This window comes from Brachyistius frenatus, unplaced genomic scaffold, assembly GCF_029030835.1.
Source record: "Brachyistius frenatus isolate BFR_SWC_R1_liver_20210118 unplaced genomic scaffold, ASM2903083v1 Contig_227, whole genome shotgun sequence".
Classification (NCBI taxonomy): domain Eukaryota; kingdom Metazoa; phylum Chordata; class Actinopteri; family Embiotocidae; genus Brachyistius; species Brachyistius frenatus.
In genome coordinates, this window is record NW_027210826.1 from 511,939 (window position 1) to 532,777 (window position 20,839).

Genomic DNA, 20,839 nt, shown 5'->3' on the forward strand with positions numbered 1-20,839 from the left:
CAATATAAGTGAACAAAGATAGAAAACAAACAAATATTTTTTTTTATCAGTACATTCTTTCTTCATTTAAACAAGCCATATATTCGTACAGGACAGCTGACAGATGACTTGTGGCTGTAGCCATGCGGAGACACGTCATGTGACCGCACAACGTCAAGTTATATTATTACGTTAAAACCTCCGGAAACGCTTCTTTTTACTACAAAATAAAGGTCCAGTTTTAAAAAAAAATTGTTTTTTTTTGTTTTTGTAAATGGCATAACTGGCGTTTCCATGCTTTATAATCTTATTGTCTTTTTAAGTGAAGTCAAAGTAATTCAAAATAATTATATTCAGTTTAATCAAATAACTGACTGTGGCAATGTATAGCAAAATTAGACATAAGGACATAAGGCAGTTTATTGTCATTGTAATAGTTACAACGAAATTGAGTTGGCAACTGGTTCAGCAGCAATGGACAAGGTAAAAGATGTATTAAAAAAACAAGACATCACCATGGCATGACCTCAATGTCAGGTGTGTGTGTGTGTGTGTTTCTTACACAATAAGAAAGAAATGTACAAATACCTATACATTAAAATAAGATGGATACAAATAATTTTCTAGAAAAATAAGAGCAATGAATATACACACACACACACACAATATATATAACAACAACAACAACAACAAATACAGCTTGGGATGAATGGAAAGTGTCAGGTGCTATGAAATGAAATACAGTGCAATGTTATTTTAGGACGGATTAAAGTGGTATCTTATAATTTTGACTCACTGTAATATTTGTTGTTTTACTAATAAGTCACCAATCGGAAATCGGCTTTCAATGAAACGCTCTTATTTATCAATCTATTAAATAATCGCTACTTCTTCGCTCGCGCATCTTTTATTTTGTAACGTAACCGGAAGTGTATGTTGTTGTTGTTGTTTTTTTTTTTTTTTTTTTTTTACAGCGTTTACTTAGACGTCGTGTCTCGTCTTGCTAGCTGCATGAGGATTGTGGGACCCAGCAGGAGGAAAGGGGAGTTTTCCCGGCTAGTTTTCCTCGTCATATGGCAGCGAGGAAGCGGGTGAAATGCACGCGTGTGTGGCCGCTGTTGTGGCTCTGCGTCCGGCTGTCGGAGACCAACATCACCCGGTGAGAGCGCTGGACGCTTCCTCGTTTGAGCTAACTCGCTAAGTTGTTGTTGTTGTTTTTTTTTTTTTTTTTTTTTTCCTTTTGGGTGACAGATAGGTTTGGGTAAACTTTACGCGATTTGTAACGACGGTGTGTTCCTGCCTGCAGTTAAATAAACAAAACTCGTCGTACTCTGCCAGCCAGCTGTTGAGCAACAGTTTAATTTCTTGTAAACTAAACGTGAAAATAAATAAATTACTTAAATTTGACACCGGGTGGTTTGATCGCGTCGGTCACGTTGACATCGTTCAGTAAATGTACTTTTTTTTTTTTTTTTATTTTATTTTAGCGGCAGAAAACTTTTCGAGTCACAAGACGAGCCAACACGTTTTACTTTCACTCTACGAGGAAGGAAAAAAAAATATATATATATGCTGCTGCAGTTTCACTTTGGAGCCTCGTGGTGGCGCTGCTGCATCAAACATGTGCGGCTTAAACCGGTCCAAAAAAAACAAAACAAAACAAAAAAAAGTCATAAAATTAACACGTTTTTATTAATTACACAGATCTGCAAGACGTAATTGATTAAACGATGGGTAGAAGATTAAGATGCAAATATCCTCGTAATTATTTGAATCATTTTCTGCTGCCAGCCGTTCAAATCTAACGTGATAATAATAAACTGGATATTATTGGCTTTTTATTTTATTTTTTTTAACTTGGATTGAACAAATCAGACAATCCAGATGCATCTTTTGGTTTTTTTTTGAGAAGTTGAAAAGGGCATTTTTCTGCTGTCTTCTAGCTTCCTATTGATAAAATAATCAAAACAAATTTTAATAGATTATTAAATAATAGAAATAATAAATTATTGCACACCTGGAATTACAACCTTAAAATGTAACCCACAAGAGGAGGCACCATTTTAGACATTGGGGTGCTTATTGTTTAGGCCATCACTCTTTTATATTACACTGTTTCTATATTGTTATTTTATCTGCTTTCTTGATTTATTTTACTATGTCGGTTTTAAAAAGCAATTTATTTCTCCATGCAGTTGGCGAGAGACGGAATTGACAAATTGAACAAAAGCAGAAGAGGCCATCCTGTGCAACAAAAATACTCTAACCAACTTGAATAATGAAAATATATATATATATATATATATATATAATGCAGTCCAAAAAAACAGTAATCATGAACAAAACTTCAACCAGCTCTGCATGAATGTGGGCAAAACTATAAATATAAAAACATGTGAAGGTAGTAAAGTGAGCCTAAGCTTATGGTATAGTTTCAAATCTTCCATCTTGTATAAAGCAGCCTTGTCAGCCACACTCACTATGTGTTCACGGGATTGCAGTTACATAACATTTGATTTGCTTTTCCTCTTTTGTCGTATATGACAGTAAATGGGGTTCATCCTCAGGCCGCTGTTGCTCCTCATTAACATAAATGATTTGCCGCACATGTCCAACAACTGCAATGTTTGTAGATGACACGGTCATTTCAGGCTTTATTTTAAAACTAACTAACCAGACAAGTCGTCTGATCTGCATCTCTCCAAACATCTGACAGTCAGGGGTCCATTTTCCAAATGGATGCAGGAGTCCAAACTTCTTTTCTCAGTGGGTCAATGTAAATAAAATGCACAACAAATGAAACTGAAACTACATTAAATTGAATATTGTTGTCAGTCAAACAAAACAAGCAAATTGAACATATTGCCGTTTTCGTCCGAGAAATTAACAATGTAATTTTGAACCTATCTCTTTTTGCACTTCATCAACTAAACTAACAATAAAACAATCGTCAGGTTAATCATTAATGAAAGTAATCACACGTTGCAGCCCTAACAGCGAGCACAAGTCATTTATGTTCCAGAACATGACAATATAAAAGCTTTATACTAATATTGTCAACCATCGAGCACTTTTAATCACACCGAGTTTCATCTGCGGGTTAATAAAGGAATAAATAGGCGACTGATATACAACCATCAACAATGCCGATGATCAGCTAATCATTTCAATCATTTTTCAAGCACAAAGGTCACGAGAGGGAACCAACTTCTCGGAATAATGTGTCAAGTAGCAGCGTGACAAAAAGAGAAAGTCCAGGATGAAAGTTAAACATTAAAATAAGGACAAGAGATGTCTTAAGTTTAGGAAAAGTAGATTGGGCACAGAGTGTTTTTTTCTATTCTCAGCTACTTGGAAAAACACATTCCTTCATATGATGAAACTCTGATTTGCACCACTGCTGGCTGTGATGAAGTCTACAACACAGGATTTATCTATTCCCCCCCACCCAAAAAAAAAAAAAAAAATCTATAAAATCCTATTTTTATATCCATACAATCCCCATGGGATGATGAGAAGTTACTTTTTACTCTTGTAGAGTTGTTTGAATGTTTTTTCTTCCCCACAATGAGTCAGCAGAACACACTGAGATACGACGGGATATGTCGACATTACCGTACATGTTGCTGCGCTGTCGTCAATGTTATTACCGGGACTTATTATTCTGTTTGTTTGTTTATTTTTCCTAGAATAAGAGCACTGAGTGTAATATAGATCTAATCTGTAATTTGATGTAGATAGTAAAAGCAAAAACTGCTGGATACTGTGAGAATGTGGTTTTTGTATATTTATAATTTTACATACAGGCTCCATTTTACAGAACATGCACTGTTGTCATTATAATTACAATTATTTTCATGATTGAGTAAAACTCCTTTCAATTTCAGAGAATTCAAAGTGACATCTAAGAAATACGGATTTGGACCAACCAAGATTCCAAAACCTACAGACCTTAAATTTACTATCATATATGACAAAGAAAAGCAAACAGTCTTCACATTTAAGAAGCTAAAACAAGCAAATGTTTGGCATTTTTGCTTGACGAAAGACTGAAACACTTAAATTATCACAGTGGTTCAGTTTAATTTATCTTTAGATCAACTCATTAATGAATCAGTCATTTGCTGCAGTTCTTACTCCAATTTAACTTTTTGAAATACTGTGCGAGACTTTGGTGCGTCATTAAAACACTTATAAGCATTTTCTCCCCACTGTGTCCTCTGACCCCCACACACACACACACACAGAAGTTCTTTACAGTCGGCTTTCGTCTCTCTTAGTTCAAATGAAATTTCTCCCTACGCAGAGTGTCTATGGACGATGTCGTCCTGCAGCCCTATGCCAGCGGCCACGGACCCTCCCACTCTCACCGCCACGTCAGAGACTGTCAGTCCGTCACTCATGGCAACAGCACCCACGAGAGCTGGCCCTCCAGTAACCACAGCGGGCGGCCGGTCGCCGAGTCCACGGTGTTCGTGTCGGACGTGCTGGGAAGCTCAACATGGGTTTACGGTTAGTGATGACATCACAAGTTGAAGGAACGCAAAAATGATTTCATTGATCGCGTGCTGAGAGTGTGAACAGATCTGATTCCCTGTGTTGAACCTGGATCTGATCCTCGTTTGTTGTCCGATTTATGAACTCTGTTTATTTATGCGCTCCCCGGCCGCCGATCTACTTGCGCAAATTCACCTGAAAAGTGTTTACAAGAAACGGGCATCAATCTGTTGTTGTCATTTCGCATGTGTCCAGGTCACATGACCGTGGTGCATGACCCGCTGAGGACGGTGTCGGTGCTGGAGCCGGGCGGGCCGGGCGGCTGCAACATGAATCTGAGGGTCTCGGTGAAGGAGACGGCTGAAGCTGCTGGGTGTCTGTACGCCCAGAACGCCGGCTTCTTCAACACAGAGTCAGGCGCTTGTTTGGGCAACGTGGTGAACGACGGCAAGATGGTGCAGGACAGCGGCGGGGTGCAAAACGCCCAGTTTGGGATCAGGAGGGACGGCAGCCTGGTGTTCGGGTGAGGGGTCCAGCTTGAAACGCTTGCACTGAAAATCTCTGGATAGTTGTTTTTGGGGTACACAATCAGTTGGACTCCCAACTGCTGCACTAATCTAATGTTAAAGGATCACATCATCCAAGTGATCAATACTCTAAATCAAAGCTGCATTAGAGACGCCGCTCACGGTAAGCGAAATAATACTTGTGTTCGTTGAGATTCAAACCAACGCGTTAAAACGCCAACGCCCACAATTAATGCTTCGGTTGTTATGGAAATCTTTTTCCCGAACATAATGCGATCTTTTGCATGCTTGGAGTGATTTAAAGGGAAAGATGTGGGAAATACATGAATAGATAAATCTCAACCAGAGAGAGAAGATGCTTTGTGCCAAATTTAGCTACAAGCTCATTTCCATTTGTAGTGGCTGAGCAGGGGAACAAAAAAAAAAAAAAAACGACAAAGCATAGAGCAAAACCTTCGATCTCTACCAGAGAATACCAGCTGATTTATCACTACTGTAATCTTTTACTCCCCAAAATCGGTATTAACATTGGCCTTAAAAAAAAAAAAAATCCAGTATCAGTCGGGCTCTACTATTGATCCTGGTGATATAGAAACTGTCCTGTGGAAGCTTGGTCAGAAAAGCAGCCAAATACTGTCACAATTAACACTAAAATCACAATCACAAAGCTAGTTTACACACCTCGGGCTCAAAAAAAAATCCTGGAAATACAGGAGGCAGGCTACAGCGAGCTGTCAGAGAACAACATTCGGCATACAAATTTGCTTTTATTTTGATAAGGCACGCGCAACCTTCCAGACATGTATCACCAGTGTTGGGACACGTCTTGCAGCAGTCAAAACAACATTTTGCATAAAGTCAAGCCACTTCCCTCTCTGGTGCTTATCTGCACCTGACCCTCGTTTTTAAAACATCGTGTCATGTTTTCCAGCTCTTGTCTAAAGTAAACCACATTAGCAATTTAGTGGCTTCCTGTTTTTGTCAGCCCATAACTTGTGTAACCGCTCTCCTGGTTTAACAAACAACTCAAATGTCTAAATGTCTCACGGTTTTAGTAACTGGCAGCATGAGTAATTAAACAAATGTCAGATTGTCTTGTACATTTTTATGTGTCTGTATATATATATATATATATATATATATATATATATATATATAAATGGTGAAGATTCACCCAAAAGCTGAAATGGTTATATAATTCTAAAGTGATTGCTTGGTTAGTCTCCCTCAATACAGCTAGATTTTTATATCGCCACTATGAGGGACACGGTTTCACTGACCCGCACAGACAAACACACACGATCGCCACAGTTTATCTGTAAACCACCAAAAAGTCTATTTGAGTTGTTTGTTTGGACACTGAGGTCAGAAATCCCAGGAATTCCTACATGATGCAACAGTCAAAGAGTTTCATGTTGGGACACAAGCCGTGAGAGTGAAGTTAAAATAAGAACTGCTCTTCGTCCTGCTCGGTCCTTCTCCGCTGTGCTGAGCCTCAGCGAGGAAGGTTCTGCCTTGTAGAGATGAAATCTAAAAGCTCATCAGTCTCTTGAGATAATCAAGTCCAGAGTCCTCACAGCTGTTCATGTCAATAATAGGCTGCTAACTAACTCCCGTCTGAAATGTCAATATCTGTTTTTATGGCTGTTCTCAAAGAGAAACAGCTGTGGTGATGTGCCACTGTTTGCACTGTATGTTACCACTGAGTCATCTGTTGGAAATGCCTGAAACCCTTTTTTATCACCGTCCAAAAAAAAAAAAAGAAATAGACCTTGAAGTCGATATTTATTGATAGAGCAAAATGTCCCCTCGTGCTGTGTGTGTATTGGGAATTATTTTTGTCCTGAAAAATGCTTTACTCTGGATTACAGCTGTGGGATGTGGATCAAATCTTTGGTCTTGTGATATATATTTTGAATATTGCCATTAAGTATATTTTGTAGATATTAATTACTAAATCAATTAACTTAATCGCAATAATGCAAAAAAATGAAGTGTTTCTCATTAATTACAAACTGGCTCCAATGGTATATTTACAGCACATTTACATTTAGCAAGTAGCTTTTTAGTGTTAACATTATACCATGCTGTTTTGAAACTGACCTTAAAGTACTGTTGAGGTTGATATATTTGTTGAGACACTGTCGACAGTGATAGGAATTTGGTAAATAAATCTAGAGGTGTCCTGCTACGAACTAAAATGGTGGATAGGAGCCCGTTTTGGCCTGCTGGTGGCGCTAAAGGAAAAGTCAGGGGATCACAGAAGTGAGGCCCATATCTTCCTCTGAGAAGCAACAGTTCATGGAAATATATTTAATAGTTGTTGAGACATTTCAGTCCGAGTGGCTTATTAGTGGATTCCACTGCTATTAAATGTATAAACATAAGATGATGCAACACTTTGGTATTATTACCTCTTTAATAATACCGAAGTGTTGCATCATCTTATGTCTCCCTTCTGCCCTCCCAGGTATTTATCTCAGGAGGAGGTTTTGGACCAGTCCAACCCGTTTGTCCAGTTGGTCAGTGGCGTGGTGTGGCTGCTGAGGAACGGCGAGGTTTACATCAACCAGAGTCTACAGGCTGAATGTGACAAGACACAGGAGACCGGTACATACAGTGCATCATCCACATTCACACTGCACATAGGAAACAGCTGGAGGAAGGATGTCTTTTCAACCGACAGGGTTTGGACTTTGATCACGGAAGAATCTGAAGGTTTTTTTTTGTTCTGTCAAACACGGCGGGCTTTGACAAATATTTTGAACAAGAAGGGAAAGAATTCATCCGAAAAAAAATGATGCCGTCTCATCGATAGATCAAGTTAACCGACTCAATAACAGCACACAGGGTGTCTGCAAACCTGGAATAACAGCGTTTTGCAGAAAAAGTGAAGGACTTTCTGTTTTTCACTTCAACAGATTGAATCGCCACGCCAATGACTCTTTCTGTAATACCCTCTCCTCGTCCAGGATCAGTTCACCTGACCTCGGCCCCGGCTGGGAGGTAGCAACTGGATCAGCTTCAGTTCAGCAGTAATTAAATGTAACCGTATCCCAGAGGCTGCCGTCCTATATTTGCACACAAAAAACTCGTCTGTGACCTTATGTAACCGTGTCACACCTACCAAAACAAAACTCTGCCGTGTCTGATGAACCGATTATAAGGCCGCATCAGGTTTCTTTACTGCCATACAACTTCCTGGAAAAAAAATAAACGCACACATTGTAAAATAGCTAAAGATATGTTTTCCCTGAACTGATCTGTCAGCCATAAATGAGGCTGACACTTGACTTCAGCGTTGGTGTCATGTTGCTTATTTGGGATGGCCAATAGTACAGTAGATCCAGCTCAGAACGATGGAATGAATTTCACCCCTGCTTCATGAAACATTTATTTCACTTCAGTAACAATGGTTCCTCTTTGATTTACTGTTTCTTGAGGTTGTTGGGGGGGGAAATACTTCCTGGATGCTTAGCATAACCAAGCAGGTTACAGCCCTGAGAGAATTCATTCAGGCATTTTGGTCTAGCTTAGGCACAGCATTGTGTCTTCATTTGAATACTTTTGAATGATTTACTCCAAACATTGGTTCGATACCATTGTTCGACGTTAAAAAGGGATCAAAATTGGTGCGTCCCAACCAGAGACATCAAACCTCCCTTGTTGAAAATCAGTGCCTATATTACCCACAATGCAACTCGACCACCAAAGGTTTAGTTTCAAGTCTAAAAATGTTGGAATTGGCACGTAAGTTCTAGTTGTTGATTGTAATCTCCCCTCGATTGCACCGGCTGTTTGTAAATCTGAGACAGTTTATGTGTAAAGTCCTTCCTAAGTTCTTATGAAATATTAGATAGATAGATAGATAGATAGATAGATAGATAGATAGATAGATAGATAGATAGATAGATAGATAGATAGATAGATAGATAGATAGATAGTTACTTTATTAATCCCACAAGGGGACATTTGTTCGCCACAGCAGCATTATAGGTACAGGAAAAGCAATAATACAACAGAGTAAAACTATTCAATATAAAAATGGACAATATATACAATCAAATAGAATAATATTAAATTAAAACTAACTAAACAATAGCGCAAGGATTTAAACAAACAAGAAAACAAGCAACCAACGGTGTTATTGTTGTGAGATTGATTTGGCCCGAGGTGAGTTGTTGTACAGTCTTGTTGCAGTGGGCAGGAATGAGCTCCTTCGCTAGTTTCAAACCCCGAGGCTACTAACTTAGGCAGCAATGGCTTTAGTAATAGGTAAATAGGTTACTAAGTGACACCTCGCAACGTCCAATCAGAAAGCTTTCGAAGGCATAAATAACAAGAATCTGACCAGCGTTATCTGGCGGTCCATAATCCTGCTCATGGCAGAATCACCAACATGCAATAATATCTACACATCATCATGAGGGTCGAGTCAGTGCCTCCTGTCACGTATTCGCCGCTGATGGCCAATACGTTGCTTCCAATTAGCTGATACTGGCGTTGCAGACGGGACCATATGTTGTCTTTATCCACGAAGCAGGCTTATTGTTTGGCTGGTTATCAACTCTGCAGCCATTAAGTCTTGTATTTACTAGGCCGTGAATTTAAGGCTCCAGTGGCTGTATTGATCTGTATTAATCACTTGTTTCCATGAGCGTTGCATAACACTGATGTACTCAGTGTTTTCTTCGGCTCCTTGTGCCCTGCCTGAAACACAAAACGACCAGGGGAGACTATTCATTTGTTCCGTGGTTTGTTTTTGTCTTTGGCTTGAAAAGCAGACTTGGTATTTTCAGAGCAGACGGCTTCATGTCATTACGAATCACTTGTTGGATCCACAGACTCGCACACAAAGACTCCACGAGAATTTGAGGTTAACCTTAAAAAGCTCCTGAAAATACATGTTAAAAACACAGAATTACTCATCTGATCATTTATACTAGATGCACACTCGTTGGGACAGTTCATGCGATACAAGATAAATATCTTAATGCAGTTTGATTTAACAACCCCTTGATTTTCTACTAATGATTCAAATAAATACATAACCTTCTTCTTGTACTTTTGCAGGTAGTTTCCGCTCTTTTGTGAACGTGGTGTCGGCCAGGACGGCAGTGGGCCACGATGCAGAGGGAAGGCTAATTCTTTTTCACATCGACGGACAGACGGGAAAAAGGGGGTAAGAAAAGAAAAGGAGAAAGATGTGAACAACTGACTCCTGTTCACTTCTAAACATCTAGTCAGCAAAATATATGGATGAAATGGAAGCAGTTTTTTATTTTTTTATATTTGCCAACCCAGTAAATGGATGAGAGAGCAGATGTGAACGAGAGGAAAAACAAAATCAAAGTTTCCATTGAGCTTAAAGTGACTCACGGGCCTTTGAGTGAAGACAAAGTGCCCCAAGTAGGAATTAAATATTCAGGGTTTGATTACACATGTCTGAGTCACTACTGAGGTAAACACAGAGGAAAAACAAGCTCCGTGCACTTTGGATTTTGTCCATTCACTCTGAAGAAACTCTATATTGCCGATCACTGAAGAGTTTGACATGACTGTGTAAAATACCATTTTTAACCCACAAACGAGCTAATTGGCGAGATAAACTAACACTATATCAGACTCATTTCACCTTAACAAGGGAAGATCCCTCCACCCACCCGTCGGCTGTATTGATCTGATGTTCCCTGCGCCCCCCCCCCCAGTGCAGTGATCCTGCAGCCCTGCATTGACTCCAGAGATTAATGTCTTGCTGTTAATGATCTGGCTTTGAAAAGCAGAACAAGCTGACATTTCTGAACACGTCCGCTGCCCCTCGGCGTACCTCCGCTCGATATCAGGCCACCGCCAGCTCAATAGAACATGCAGAAGTCCGGTGACCTCGGCGGCTGACCCTCTTGTCTCTCATAAACAACAAGCCTGCACTTTTTAATTATTCAGTTACTCCCTCAGAGGTCGTATACATCTCAATTTCAGTATCGCATTTACATTCTGCATTTGCTTAAATTCTCTACTTGGTGAAAGCTGAAAATACCGCAGTGACCGTAGCCGTGGCAACGGCACACACGAGCCGCTATAGATGTTGTGCTTTTGTGCCTAAATGATTAGTTCGTGGACAGAAATTTAATCAGTGACTGTTGCGCTAGGTGCTTAATCATTACGAGTTTGTTATCAAACGCAGTAACGCTGATGCTCTCCAGGCTCCAGAAAACAAAGTGACGAATGAGAAATTGTGAGAAATCTTTACCTCAGCGCTCCACCTGATTGGTCACCGCATATGTCGTTCGTTTTCGGCTTTAATTACCGTCAACCATTTTGTCCAGACCGTCTCCTAACAGCCACAACATAAACTGAAAGCCTTGATTTCAAACAACATGAAACGATTTGATAAATGTACCTCTATTTTTACATCGTTTCTGTTTGTACTTTTGATACTTTGCCTTTATTGAATTTCTTTCTTTTTAGTCTCATCATCATCATAATTTGAACACTTTTTTACTGAGAACGTTCAAAATCTCTGTGCTGATAGTCTTTGTATATATCTATGTATTTCATTCATTCACTTAGTGCATATTTTACCTTGATCAAAGATCTGCACTTAGAATTGACAAATAGAGACGGATTGAAGCGAAACGAAAATACTTCAGAGATGGTTGTCGTCCATTGTCCTTCACAGCCTCAACATAACGTTACGCTCGTCAGCAGCAGGCCACTCATCTCCTTTCTTCCTCTGTACTCCCGCTGAAGGCGGTGGGATTCATCTTCTGGGGGTCATGAATGTTTTGCGCCAAATTATGTAGCGGTCGTTTGCGGTATTGTTTTGTTTGTTTCTAACTTTTCCGCTGCAGTCCGATTCATTTATTGTTTTATTTCATTTTTTCTGTCCATACAGCATGAATCTTTGGGAGATGGCCGTGTTCCTGAAGAAGTATAGAGTGATCAATGCCATTAATTTGGATGGAGGCGGGTCTTCCACCTTCGTGGTTAACGGCTCATTGGCCAGCTACCCCTCTGATCATTGGTGAGCCAGAAAATCCTTCGCGCACGTGAAACTTCACACTTCGAAGGTCTCTTTCTACGCCGTGAAATGTTAGAAAGGGTACAATAAATGAAATGATTGATCTTTATAGATGTTTTTCTTTTGTCTCTCCATCCCTCGTCCTCCCCTTTCAGTATACCGGACGGCAGGTGGCGCTGTGGCCGGAACGTCTCCACCGTCCTGTGTGTCCACCGGCGACGCTGCCAGCCAGAAAACTGCAGCGGACACGGAGACTGTGTGGACGGACGCTGTCGGTGTGAGGACGGCTGGCAGGGCGCAGCGTGTGACTCTCTGGTGTGTCAGCCGGCAGCCTGCCAACCCCACGGTTTCTGCACTGCCAGTAAGTGTGCAGGCGGAGTTTAGGTGGTGGAGAAACACACAACTTTTGAATGTGAAACTTTTTTTCAAAATTATTATTGCTTTTTTTTTTTTTTTTTTTCCATCTTTATTGAAACTCTTTAATCCTGGTTGATTTTGGGCGATTTATGCCTGAAAAATCTGCTGTATTCAGTGAGTAACGGATCCGCAACTTTTAAAATGAACCACGTCGAGCTCCGTTAACTAACGATTTTAGAAAGAGGTTTAGTGACGAGTCTTGTATCCAGCGGGTACAAATTCGAACCAAAAAGTATTTGCGTATTCATGGTTTTGAGATTTTTCAATACATGAGGAGACATAGATGTGATTTGAAGAACATTTTATCCAGGGGGGGGAAAAAAACACCAGACACAAATGATTAATTATCAGAGTATTTTTTATATATCTTGAAACATGTCTGGAGGGAATTACAGTAATTGCCTCATTGTTTGTTAACATGGTTTCATGTCTCCTCTGCTGCAGATGGCTGTGTCTGTAATGCTGGATGGAGAGGACAGAACTGCAGCCAAGGTAATCAAAACACGCGTGTTTTTGGTCTCTACACGGGAGTAACCTGGTTGACCCCTGACCTTAACTTGAGACTAATGACTCAGTCCCACCAGCATTTAAAAAGGCAGCGTTTTGTTTGTGAACTTTGACACTCAAACTCTCACGGTTGATCAATTGTTAACCTGTACGGGAGTGAATGAAATGAACTCTGGCTCTTCTGTGGGAGTATAAACTGCTCCACGAAAGAGAAATGGTTTTGCAGACAGTTTTGAGACTCACTAACGAGCTCGTAACAATTTACCCACAATCCTCCAACCAACTCCGTGTTTATGTAACAAAACTTCTTCTCTCTCAAAGTTCAAAATTCAAATTGGTCCTTACAGAGATAGAGGAACAAGAGCACACCGATACGCACGCACTTACACACAGTTTGTCTTCAGCCTTCTTTCTAGAGAACTATCTTTTACAGAATGTGTTCAATAGTAATAGTCATATTTCTTATGAGTTTTGGGGTCACATACTGTGAACCCGCTCTTGGGATCAAATCAGAAACATCTTGTTTACGCACATCTGCACCTGCCCCCGGTTCACCTCTGTCACCCTGTGATGCTCTTCAGCCGTCGTACAACCAACACACTCCGCTGGTTGAATGTCGAGCCCGTTTACAAAGAGCCAAACGACAGACTGACCTTCGGCTCCTGAAACGCCAGCGTCACACTATATGGTCACGTTGCGATCATGTTAGAAAAGCAAGGAGAAAGGAACAAGTTGAAACGCTGTCGTGATCATGAGACGATTATTAAATGCCAAAAGAATAATTTCAATAACATGTTTCTGTTTATTTTAAACCTAATCACAGTTGAATAATACGCATACACTTTCGGGGAATAAGAGCCATTTCTTCATATTGAACACTGGAGCATAAAAATATAAATTACATTTCTATTTGCCTTTTTAGGCTTTGTTAACAAAAAATTGCATACAAAGCCTATTACTGAAATATACACAGAAATGACTGACAATGACAGATCCTGATAATCAAAAGAGTACAAGTACAATGGTGGCACTAATTATCCACTCAGATGCCATTAAACCAGAGCAGAAGACATGCGATGACATCAAATTAGAATAAAACATTAAACAGTGGAAGGCGACATGGAAATATGACTTCTTTTTTTTTTCTCTCTCATCCATCTGTTTTTTTATAGAGATTCATGGAAAATGATTAGTGGCAGATTTATAAATCGCAAATAGCGCGATTATGTAAAAATGATGACGGGACCAGTCAGCAGTGACAAAAGTGTAACATCTACAATGTTCAACGGCCTCTAGAATTGGCATCTTTATTTTATTAATGTCACGTAGTCCTTATTCAGTTTATGTAACTCGGTGCAATCTGTCAAATAAACATCTTTATTCATTTAAAAAAACAAGTGGCATTTTTGGAAAAGCTGTATTTGATGTGATTTTTATGTCAGTATTTTCCCACAGCTTTGTGGAAATATCCACATCTGGATCTGCTTTTAAAAATGAGCATTGTGTCTAATAAATTCCTCACGCTCTTGTAAAAATAATGCACCCATTTTGGTTTCTTTTATTGTGTTGTTTGATTGGAAGAAGACTCTTTTTTTTGTTTTTGTTTTTGTTTTTTTTGGAGGATTAATTCATCTCCACGTTAAATAAAACATTCATTCATTCGTTGCGTGATTTTGACTTTGTTTCCTCTGTGAAGAGTGTCTCCCCGGTTTCTACGGCGACGGCTGCAATCAGACCTGCTCCTGCGTTAACGGCGGCTCCTGCGACCCCGTCCTCGGACGCTGCGCCTGCCCTCCCGGTTTCCGTGGCAACACCTGTGAACAAGGTGCGTTACACTTTACTATACAGTTTACATCCGTGTCGCTGAAACTCTTGATGACCAGTTGCTCACTAAATGTCGTGTTATTCAAACAAGCTTGAGAAAAGGAAATCGAAACGGACCACGGCTTGAGGTTCATTTATCGATCTGTGAATTTGTTCACCTTTTTATTTCCTTTAATTCACTTTTGTGATGTTAGATTAGTCCTTGTCATTATTAAAAATTAAAAAAATAAAAATAAAATTTAAAGTCACTTTCTTTTCATTTCTCTTCCTTCCTGTCAGCGTGTCCTCTGGGTTTCTTCGGTCCGTCCTGCGCTCAGGAGTGTCAGTGTGACGACTTGTGTCCATGTGACCCGCAGACAGGAAGCTGTAACGTCACACAGGGAGGAGAGACCAACGACACGTTACACAGAGGTACGCACACACACACACACACACACACACACACACACACACACACACACACACACACACACACACACACACACACACACACACAGAGTTGTTGATGGTGATAACAAGATATAACAAGATGAAGGAACTATTGTCTTCATTCTCTCATCCAGCCTGGTGATGAGCTGCAGGGTTTGAAATGATTATCCAAATCTCGGGTGCTCCCACTTTTGCCTCATACCAAGAGATATGGTGTGTGTGTGTGTGTGTGTGTGTGTGTGTGTGTGTGTGTGTGTGTGTGTGTGTGTGTGTGTGTGTGTGTGTGTGTGTGTGTGTGTGTGTGTGTGTGTGTGTGTGTGTGTGTGTGTGGGAATGCACGTGCTTGTAATGTCACCTCATGCAGCGGTGGCATAAATCTGTTCACACGGTTACATTGTCGGCCCCTCGTCTGGGGACTAAAACAATTTGCGTCCACATCCAACAAACTGCAGCGCAGCCAGCTTCTGGTAATGAACTGGACAATCAACTGGACCGAATCATTATTCACATGATGTCCTCTGGCAAAATCAGCATAAGTAAATTGAATGACAACGTGTCTGTTCTATCATCTAAATCAGCGTTTAAAGTGTGCGGTCACAGAAAAACATTATACAACATTACCGGGCTGATTTTTTAACGCGCTGCGTCTCCATTCAGTCTCCATCTGTTCTCACCTGTTCTGAGTTTTAATGCAACTAAATCCCCAAAGTGGTTGTTCTCATTTACTTGTTGTGTTTAGACAACGCAAAGAATATCAAATATTGATTTAACAGGGACATTAACACTAAACATTAACCAGCAGTCATTCCCAAGCAGACGCCGCTAATAGAGTCCTGAATTTATTATCACATCATTGACAAAATCAATAATCCCAGGTTAATAACACAAACTCTGCTGTGTATTTGTCTATATTTTGTCTAAGCTCCCGACACCTCGTACACGCCAAAACAACAATCTGGTGTTTCCAGAAATACAAACTGCAAAAACCCTTGAAAAAGATAAAACTGCATTCTTTAAAATATGGATTTGATTTTAGCAGGTTTAGTAACGCATCATTGTCAGCTGCAGCTTTTTCAACTCGTTTATTATCCATTTATTCCCCCTGTGCCCTCTCATTCATTTATGAAAATAGATCGACAGTCTAAATGTGTCTCCACCAAGGCGTGACACAGGCGTGCACGAGCTCACGTTCAGTTACTGTTTGACTATTTGCATAAAGCAGAAGTGGCGACAGCTCCCGTCTTTGTGGTCGTCTGCTCAAACAGAGCAGCGCTGTGTCAAGTTAACCGGGAGGACTGGAAACGTTACGCACCTGCACATCAGCTCCCAAAACTTCGCGCTCACTCCCGTAACTTTACCCCACACTGCCAATTTTATTAGGAAAACTCGTTTAAAGGAAATGCCGTTTAATACACCAGAGATGCACTAAATCCTCCCTTCTTTGAGGTATTAATGTTGAATTTTACATCGAACTGTTCGAGAGGCGCTGATTCGTCTGTGCGATGTTTTTTTTGGGCGACCGGTTTTCGGTGCCGTTTGACATTACGTCATACCGAGAGCTCTGATATTTAGCCTGCTATAATGATGTCGTGAGCACTAGACAATACCTGACACCTGTCAGCGACACCGTGTATATAGATACTGAGCTTGCATTAATGATGATGTTTTTGTCTGAACACAAAAATGTGAATGAATTTTTAATTAAAAATTTTTAAAAATTAAGAATTTTTAATTAAAATACCATCAAAATGAAGTCAATTGTCCAATTATAGTTATCGGATGATGTTTGCAGCCGATGAATAAACAGTTCTCGATTTGTGGGACTTTATCATTTCTTAATTTTTATGCATAAAAATAGTGTCGTTTAAAATAGTTAAAAAAATATGAACAAATAATGCTGCATGTTCTGAGAATACCATTATCTCCGATGTCTGAGGCAAATCAACTTTCATAAACCTGCTTGGAAATCACAGAAAAAAACACATCTGACAATTACCATATTTTCACGTTTTTCTTCTGTGTGAACGTAGTTGTCTGTACAACCATGAATACTAATATTTTAGGGTTTTTTTTTGGGACAATGTTTACAAAAATGGAACAAACATACAAGGCTCAAGAGAGACCAGCCGACGTTGCGACAGCAAATTTGATGAACTTTTTTACTGGGCCTCTTTCTCTTGAGGACTTTGTTTTCACTGAGCTGATTTAAAGAAAAAGTAAAAAAAAAAAAGTAGGACAAGCAGCTCTTGATGCAGAAAAAAAAATCTCTCGAGAGATCCACTTTAAAATACAAAGACTCTGTGAATGGGATTTTTAACGACAGGAGGAGCCGCCACCTCGCAGAAAAAGAGGCCGAAATGATAAATGGAGTTGATATTCACTCTCTCGCTCAGGATGGGATTTTTTTTTTTTTTTTTTTTTTTAAAAACACTGAGCAGCCGTGGTTGACTCTTCCGTTTCCTCTTCTCTCCGCAGCCGGACACTGCTTGGCCAAACAGATGTTTTCGTCATGGCGACGCGAGGAAGACGCTCGCAGAGAGCAGCCTTATCTGACAGAGTAAGTGTCAAAGGTCAAGTATCGTGACCCCGCCCCGACCTCCGTCCTTTCACCTCCGCCGTCCATCTTCCATTCCTGTTCAGTAAACTGTCTCCTGCCGTGACGGTCTTGATAAATTAGCACCATTTTTGGAGCAAATTCAGCGCTTGATTTATTTCGACATCGAGAACAAAAAAACTCCTCATCGCGTATGAGAACAGGAATAATAGAAAATGTTTGTTTTCGTTTCAGTGACATTTAACATAAAGGGGGGGGGGGGAAAAAAACAAAAACATGTTAAATGCTTCGAGGCGAGATGCTGATGAATTTCCACCAGCTGTGCTACATTTGACCTTGGATATTTATTAAGGATTAATTGCATCTTTGGACGAAAACAGTTCGGTCCTCTGCTTTTGATCGATAGACCCCGGTAAAAAAAACAAAAACAAACAAACAAACAAACAAACTGCGAGGCAGTCCAGAGCTGCGTTTGGCTTCTTGTCTCAGACTCTCTTTTACATGTAAACAAGGCTGTCACTCGCAGGATGGGACGCATTCACTAGCCTCCCCTACCTTTCACATGCAAGTGAGGGATTGTTTAGTTGTTGCTATGGTTTCCGGAGAGCTCTTTGTGAATGGGCGCTCTGGTCACAGATGTAGGAAAGGACTTTTTTTTTTTCTTTTTTTTTTTTTAAAAGAAAAAGGACTCATCAGTTTTAACCCTTAATTGACCAACATACCAACTTGCGCTGGATTTATGCTCCGTCCAAAGTGCAGGTCGGAACGGCCGCACAGATTTGGGGAACCCCCCCCCCACCTCCCCCACCCCAAACTCCTTTGGACGTCAGATCGGGGGTTGCCTGCGTCACCCATTATCAACAACTTTCTGCTCCTGACATTACCTCCCACTTCACGCCGCAAAACGGACAACCGTCACCGATGAGACGACGAAGGGTTACAGGCGTGTTCACGTCGACTTTCAGGAACTTTGTATCCCGGGATGTCAGACTCGTTTCAAATGTCCACTGACGTGAACGCAGTGCAACATGTTTTTTTTGTTGTTGTTGTTGTTGTTTTTTTTTCCCTCAGGCGAACGTGGCTGCTACTCACCGTGGTCCTGGCTTCCCTCCTGTCGGCCAGCCTGATGGTCCACCTCGTACGGGCGTGTCCCGGCTCAGTGGCATCCCACTTCCCCGAGCGACGGGATTACTCCTACGTACCGCTGGCCAACATCAACGGAGCCGCCTCGCGTTCCAGGGACGACGGAGGAAAACGCCGGGGAGGAGGTTTGGAAATGGACGACTCGGACTCTCAGGATGAAATCTGGTCGCCGCGCGCCGGCAGGTCGTAGCTGGACCGAGAACTGTGATTGAGGACGGGCTTTATTGCACAAAGAGACCAAAGTGAAACGCAGTGATTCTTATTTATTTATTCATCTTCTAATTTAGATCAATTTCCATCCACAGTCCTGCTGAAAAGAAACAGAAACCTCTAAAGGGACGAAGCACAAAACGTTTTGCTCCATTCCTTCTACTCTGCCGGCATCGAACTGACCGCCGGCTTTGTTTCCACGAGAAGCTCCGTGCGGCTTTTCGGTTGTTGCCGAACAGTTTGTGTTTATCGGCGAGAGCTTTTGAATCTGATGACGAAGGGAAAGCAGTCAAAGCTTTATTACGCGTGTTGGAAACCTCGACGTCTCCGTCCCGGCTTCGGGTTCGACGAGGCATTCAACTTGTTGTCGTGAAAAGCGATGAACTTTGAACTCTTGACCGGCCGCCTGCCCCGTATTACATGAAGTCATGTGATGGGCTGTGACATATAAGATTTCTAAGGGTAGATCACCGCGGTAACGAGGTGGAGTCGTCCCATGTTAACATGGAGCGGGTTGACTTCACATGATCAGAGCAATGATCCCAACGGAGATTAAAGGACATGCAACTTGCAAAAATGATACATAAAGTGACAAATGATAAAAAGCAAGAGACATTTTAAATACATTAGCACAGTTACCTTGAAACCCATGATCATTTACCCAGAGACAGTGAGGGTATTTGCAGGTCTTAAAAGTCTTTAAAACATTTATTTCTAGCTTTTCAAGGGAATAAGAAATATCGCATTTCAGTTTCAAAGATCTTACTTGGTTGTTGTTTTTTTTAAGCGTCGAACTTTTCGACCTGCGGCCGTACAGTAAGATGAACTTTGACCACGGGGACTGTGGCGTTCAAAGACAGCTGAGTGTTTAACCAACACCAGGATTGCACTGAGCTCAACGCATGAATGCGAAACAGTTATGAGGCTAATATGCAGATTATTCTGTTAAAATATGAATTATATCTCACAAAATAACTAAAGAAGCACCCAACTTTCTTGGGAGACAAACATTACTTATAGAATACAACATAAACTTTAGAAAAGGTGCCAACTTTCTATCAAATCAAGATTTCTTAGTGTTTCCTGAAAAAAACAAAAAAAACTCCAATATTATGTCATTTATACACGTCATCAGAAACCTGATGTGGCGTTAACGGGTGACTTCAGCCTGTTTTAAACATGGAAATAAATGGAAAGAGTTCCAAAAGAAGAATCCACTCTCGAGTCGTTTTCATTTCACGCGTATCTTATTTTTAGTTAAGGAGCCGTGACCACTCAGGAGGAAGAATTTTTTTTTTTTTTTTTACTTATTTTCTTTCCTAAATAGTCGTAAGGAAAATCCTTCCGCTTATGTAGATGTGATCGGCACTCTTGGGAAAAGACCGAAGAGAGAGTGTGAAGACTAAAAGGGGAAAAAGTGTATTGATCGTTTGACGGCACCAAAGTAGACGTTGTTACCTCGCCTTTTTCACGGTTGCATTTTGCCAGCTGGTCATTTTTGTACCACACCCGTGTCAAATATTTTTCTGTTGTTCAAACACTTCACGGCCGTCGGCCAGAAAACACCCGGCTGCAGACCATAATGTCAAACATTCCTCTTATGACGGTGAGAACGGTTTTCCGAGTCATCGGAACATGAACGAAAAGAAACCTGCCCGTGGGACTACACCCGTTTATGCTCTTTGCTTTTGTTTTATTAACACCGATTGTAAAATGATGGTTTTATAAGAT

The 20,839-nt window shown here is 40.7% G+C and overlaps 1 protein-coding gene across 1 annotated transcript; it reads left to right on the top strand.

Annotated features, from left to right (window-relative positions):
- Positions 1 to 964: 964 nt before the first annotated feature.
- Positions 965 to 20,345, top strand: nagpa (N-acetylglucosamine-1-phosphodiester alpha-N-acetylglucosaminidase). The gene is made up of 12 exons (XM_069719916.1): positions 965 to 1,138; positions 4,286 to 4,491; positions 4,732 to 4,999; positions 7,474 to 7,613; positions 10,077 to 10,185; positions 11,899 to 12,027; positions 12,180 to 12,385; positions 12,886 to 12,933; positions 14,645 to 14,773; positions 15,052 to 15,183; positions 17,677 to 17,758; positions 18,827 to 20,345. Exons 1-12 carry the CDS (start codon positions 1,053 to 1,055, stop codon positions 19,086 to 19,088), a joined length of 1,797 nt encoding a protein of 598 aa, XP_069576017.1. The 5' UTR covers positions 965 to 1,052; the 3' UTR covers positions 19,089 to 20,345.
- The last annotated feature ends 494 nt before the right edge of the window (positions 20,346 to 20,839 follow it).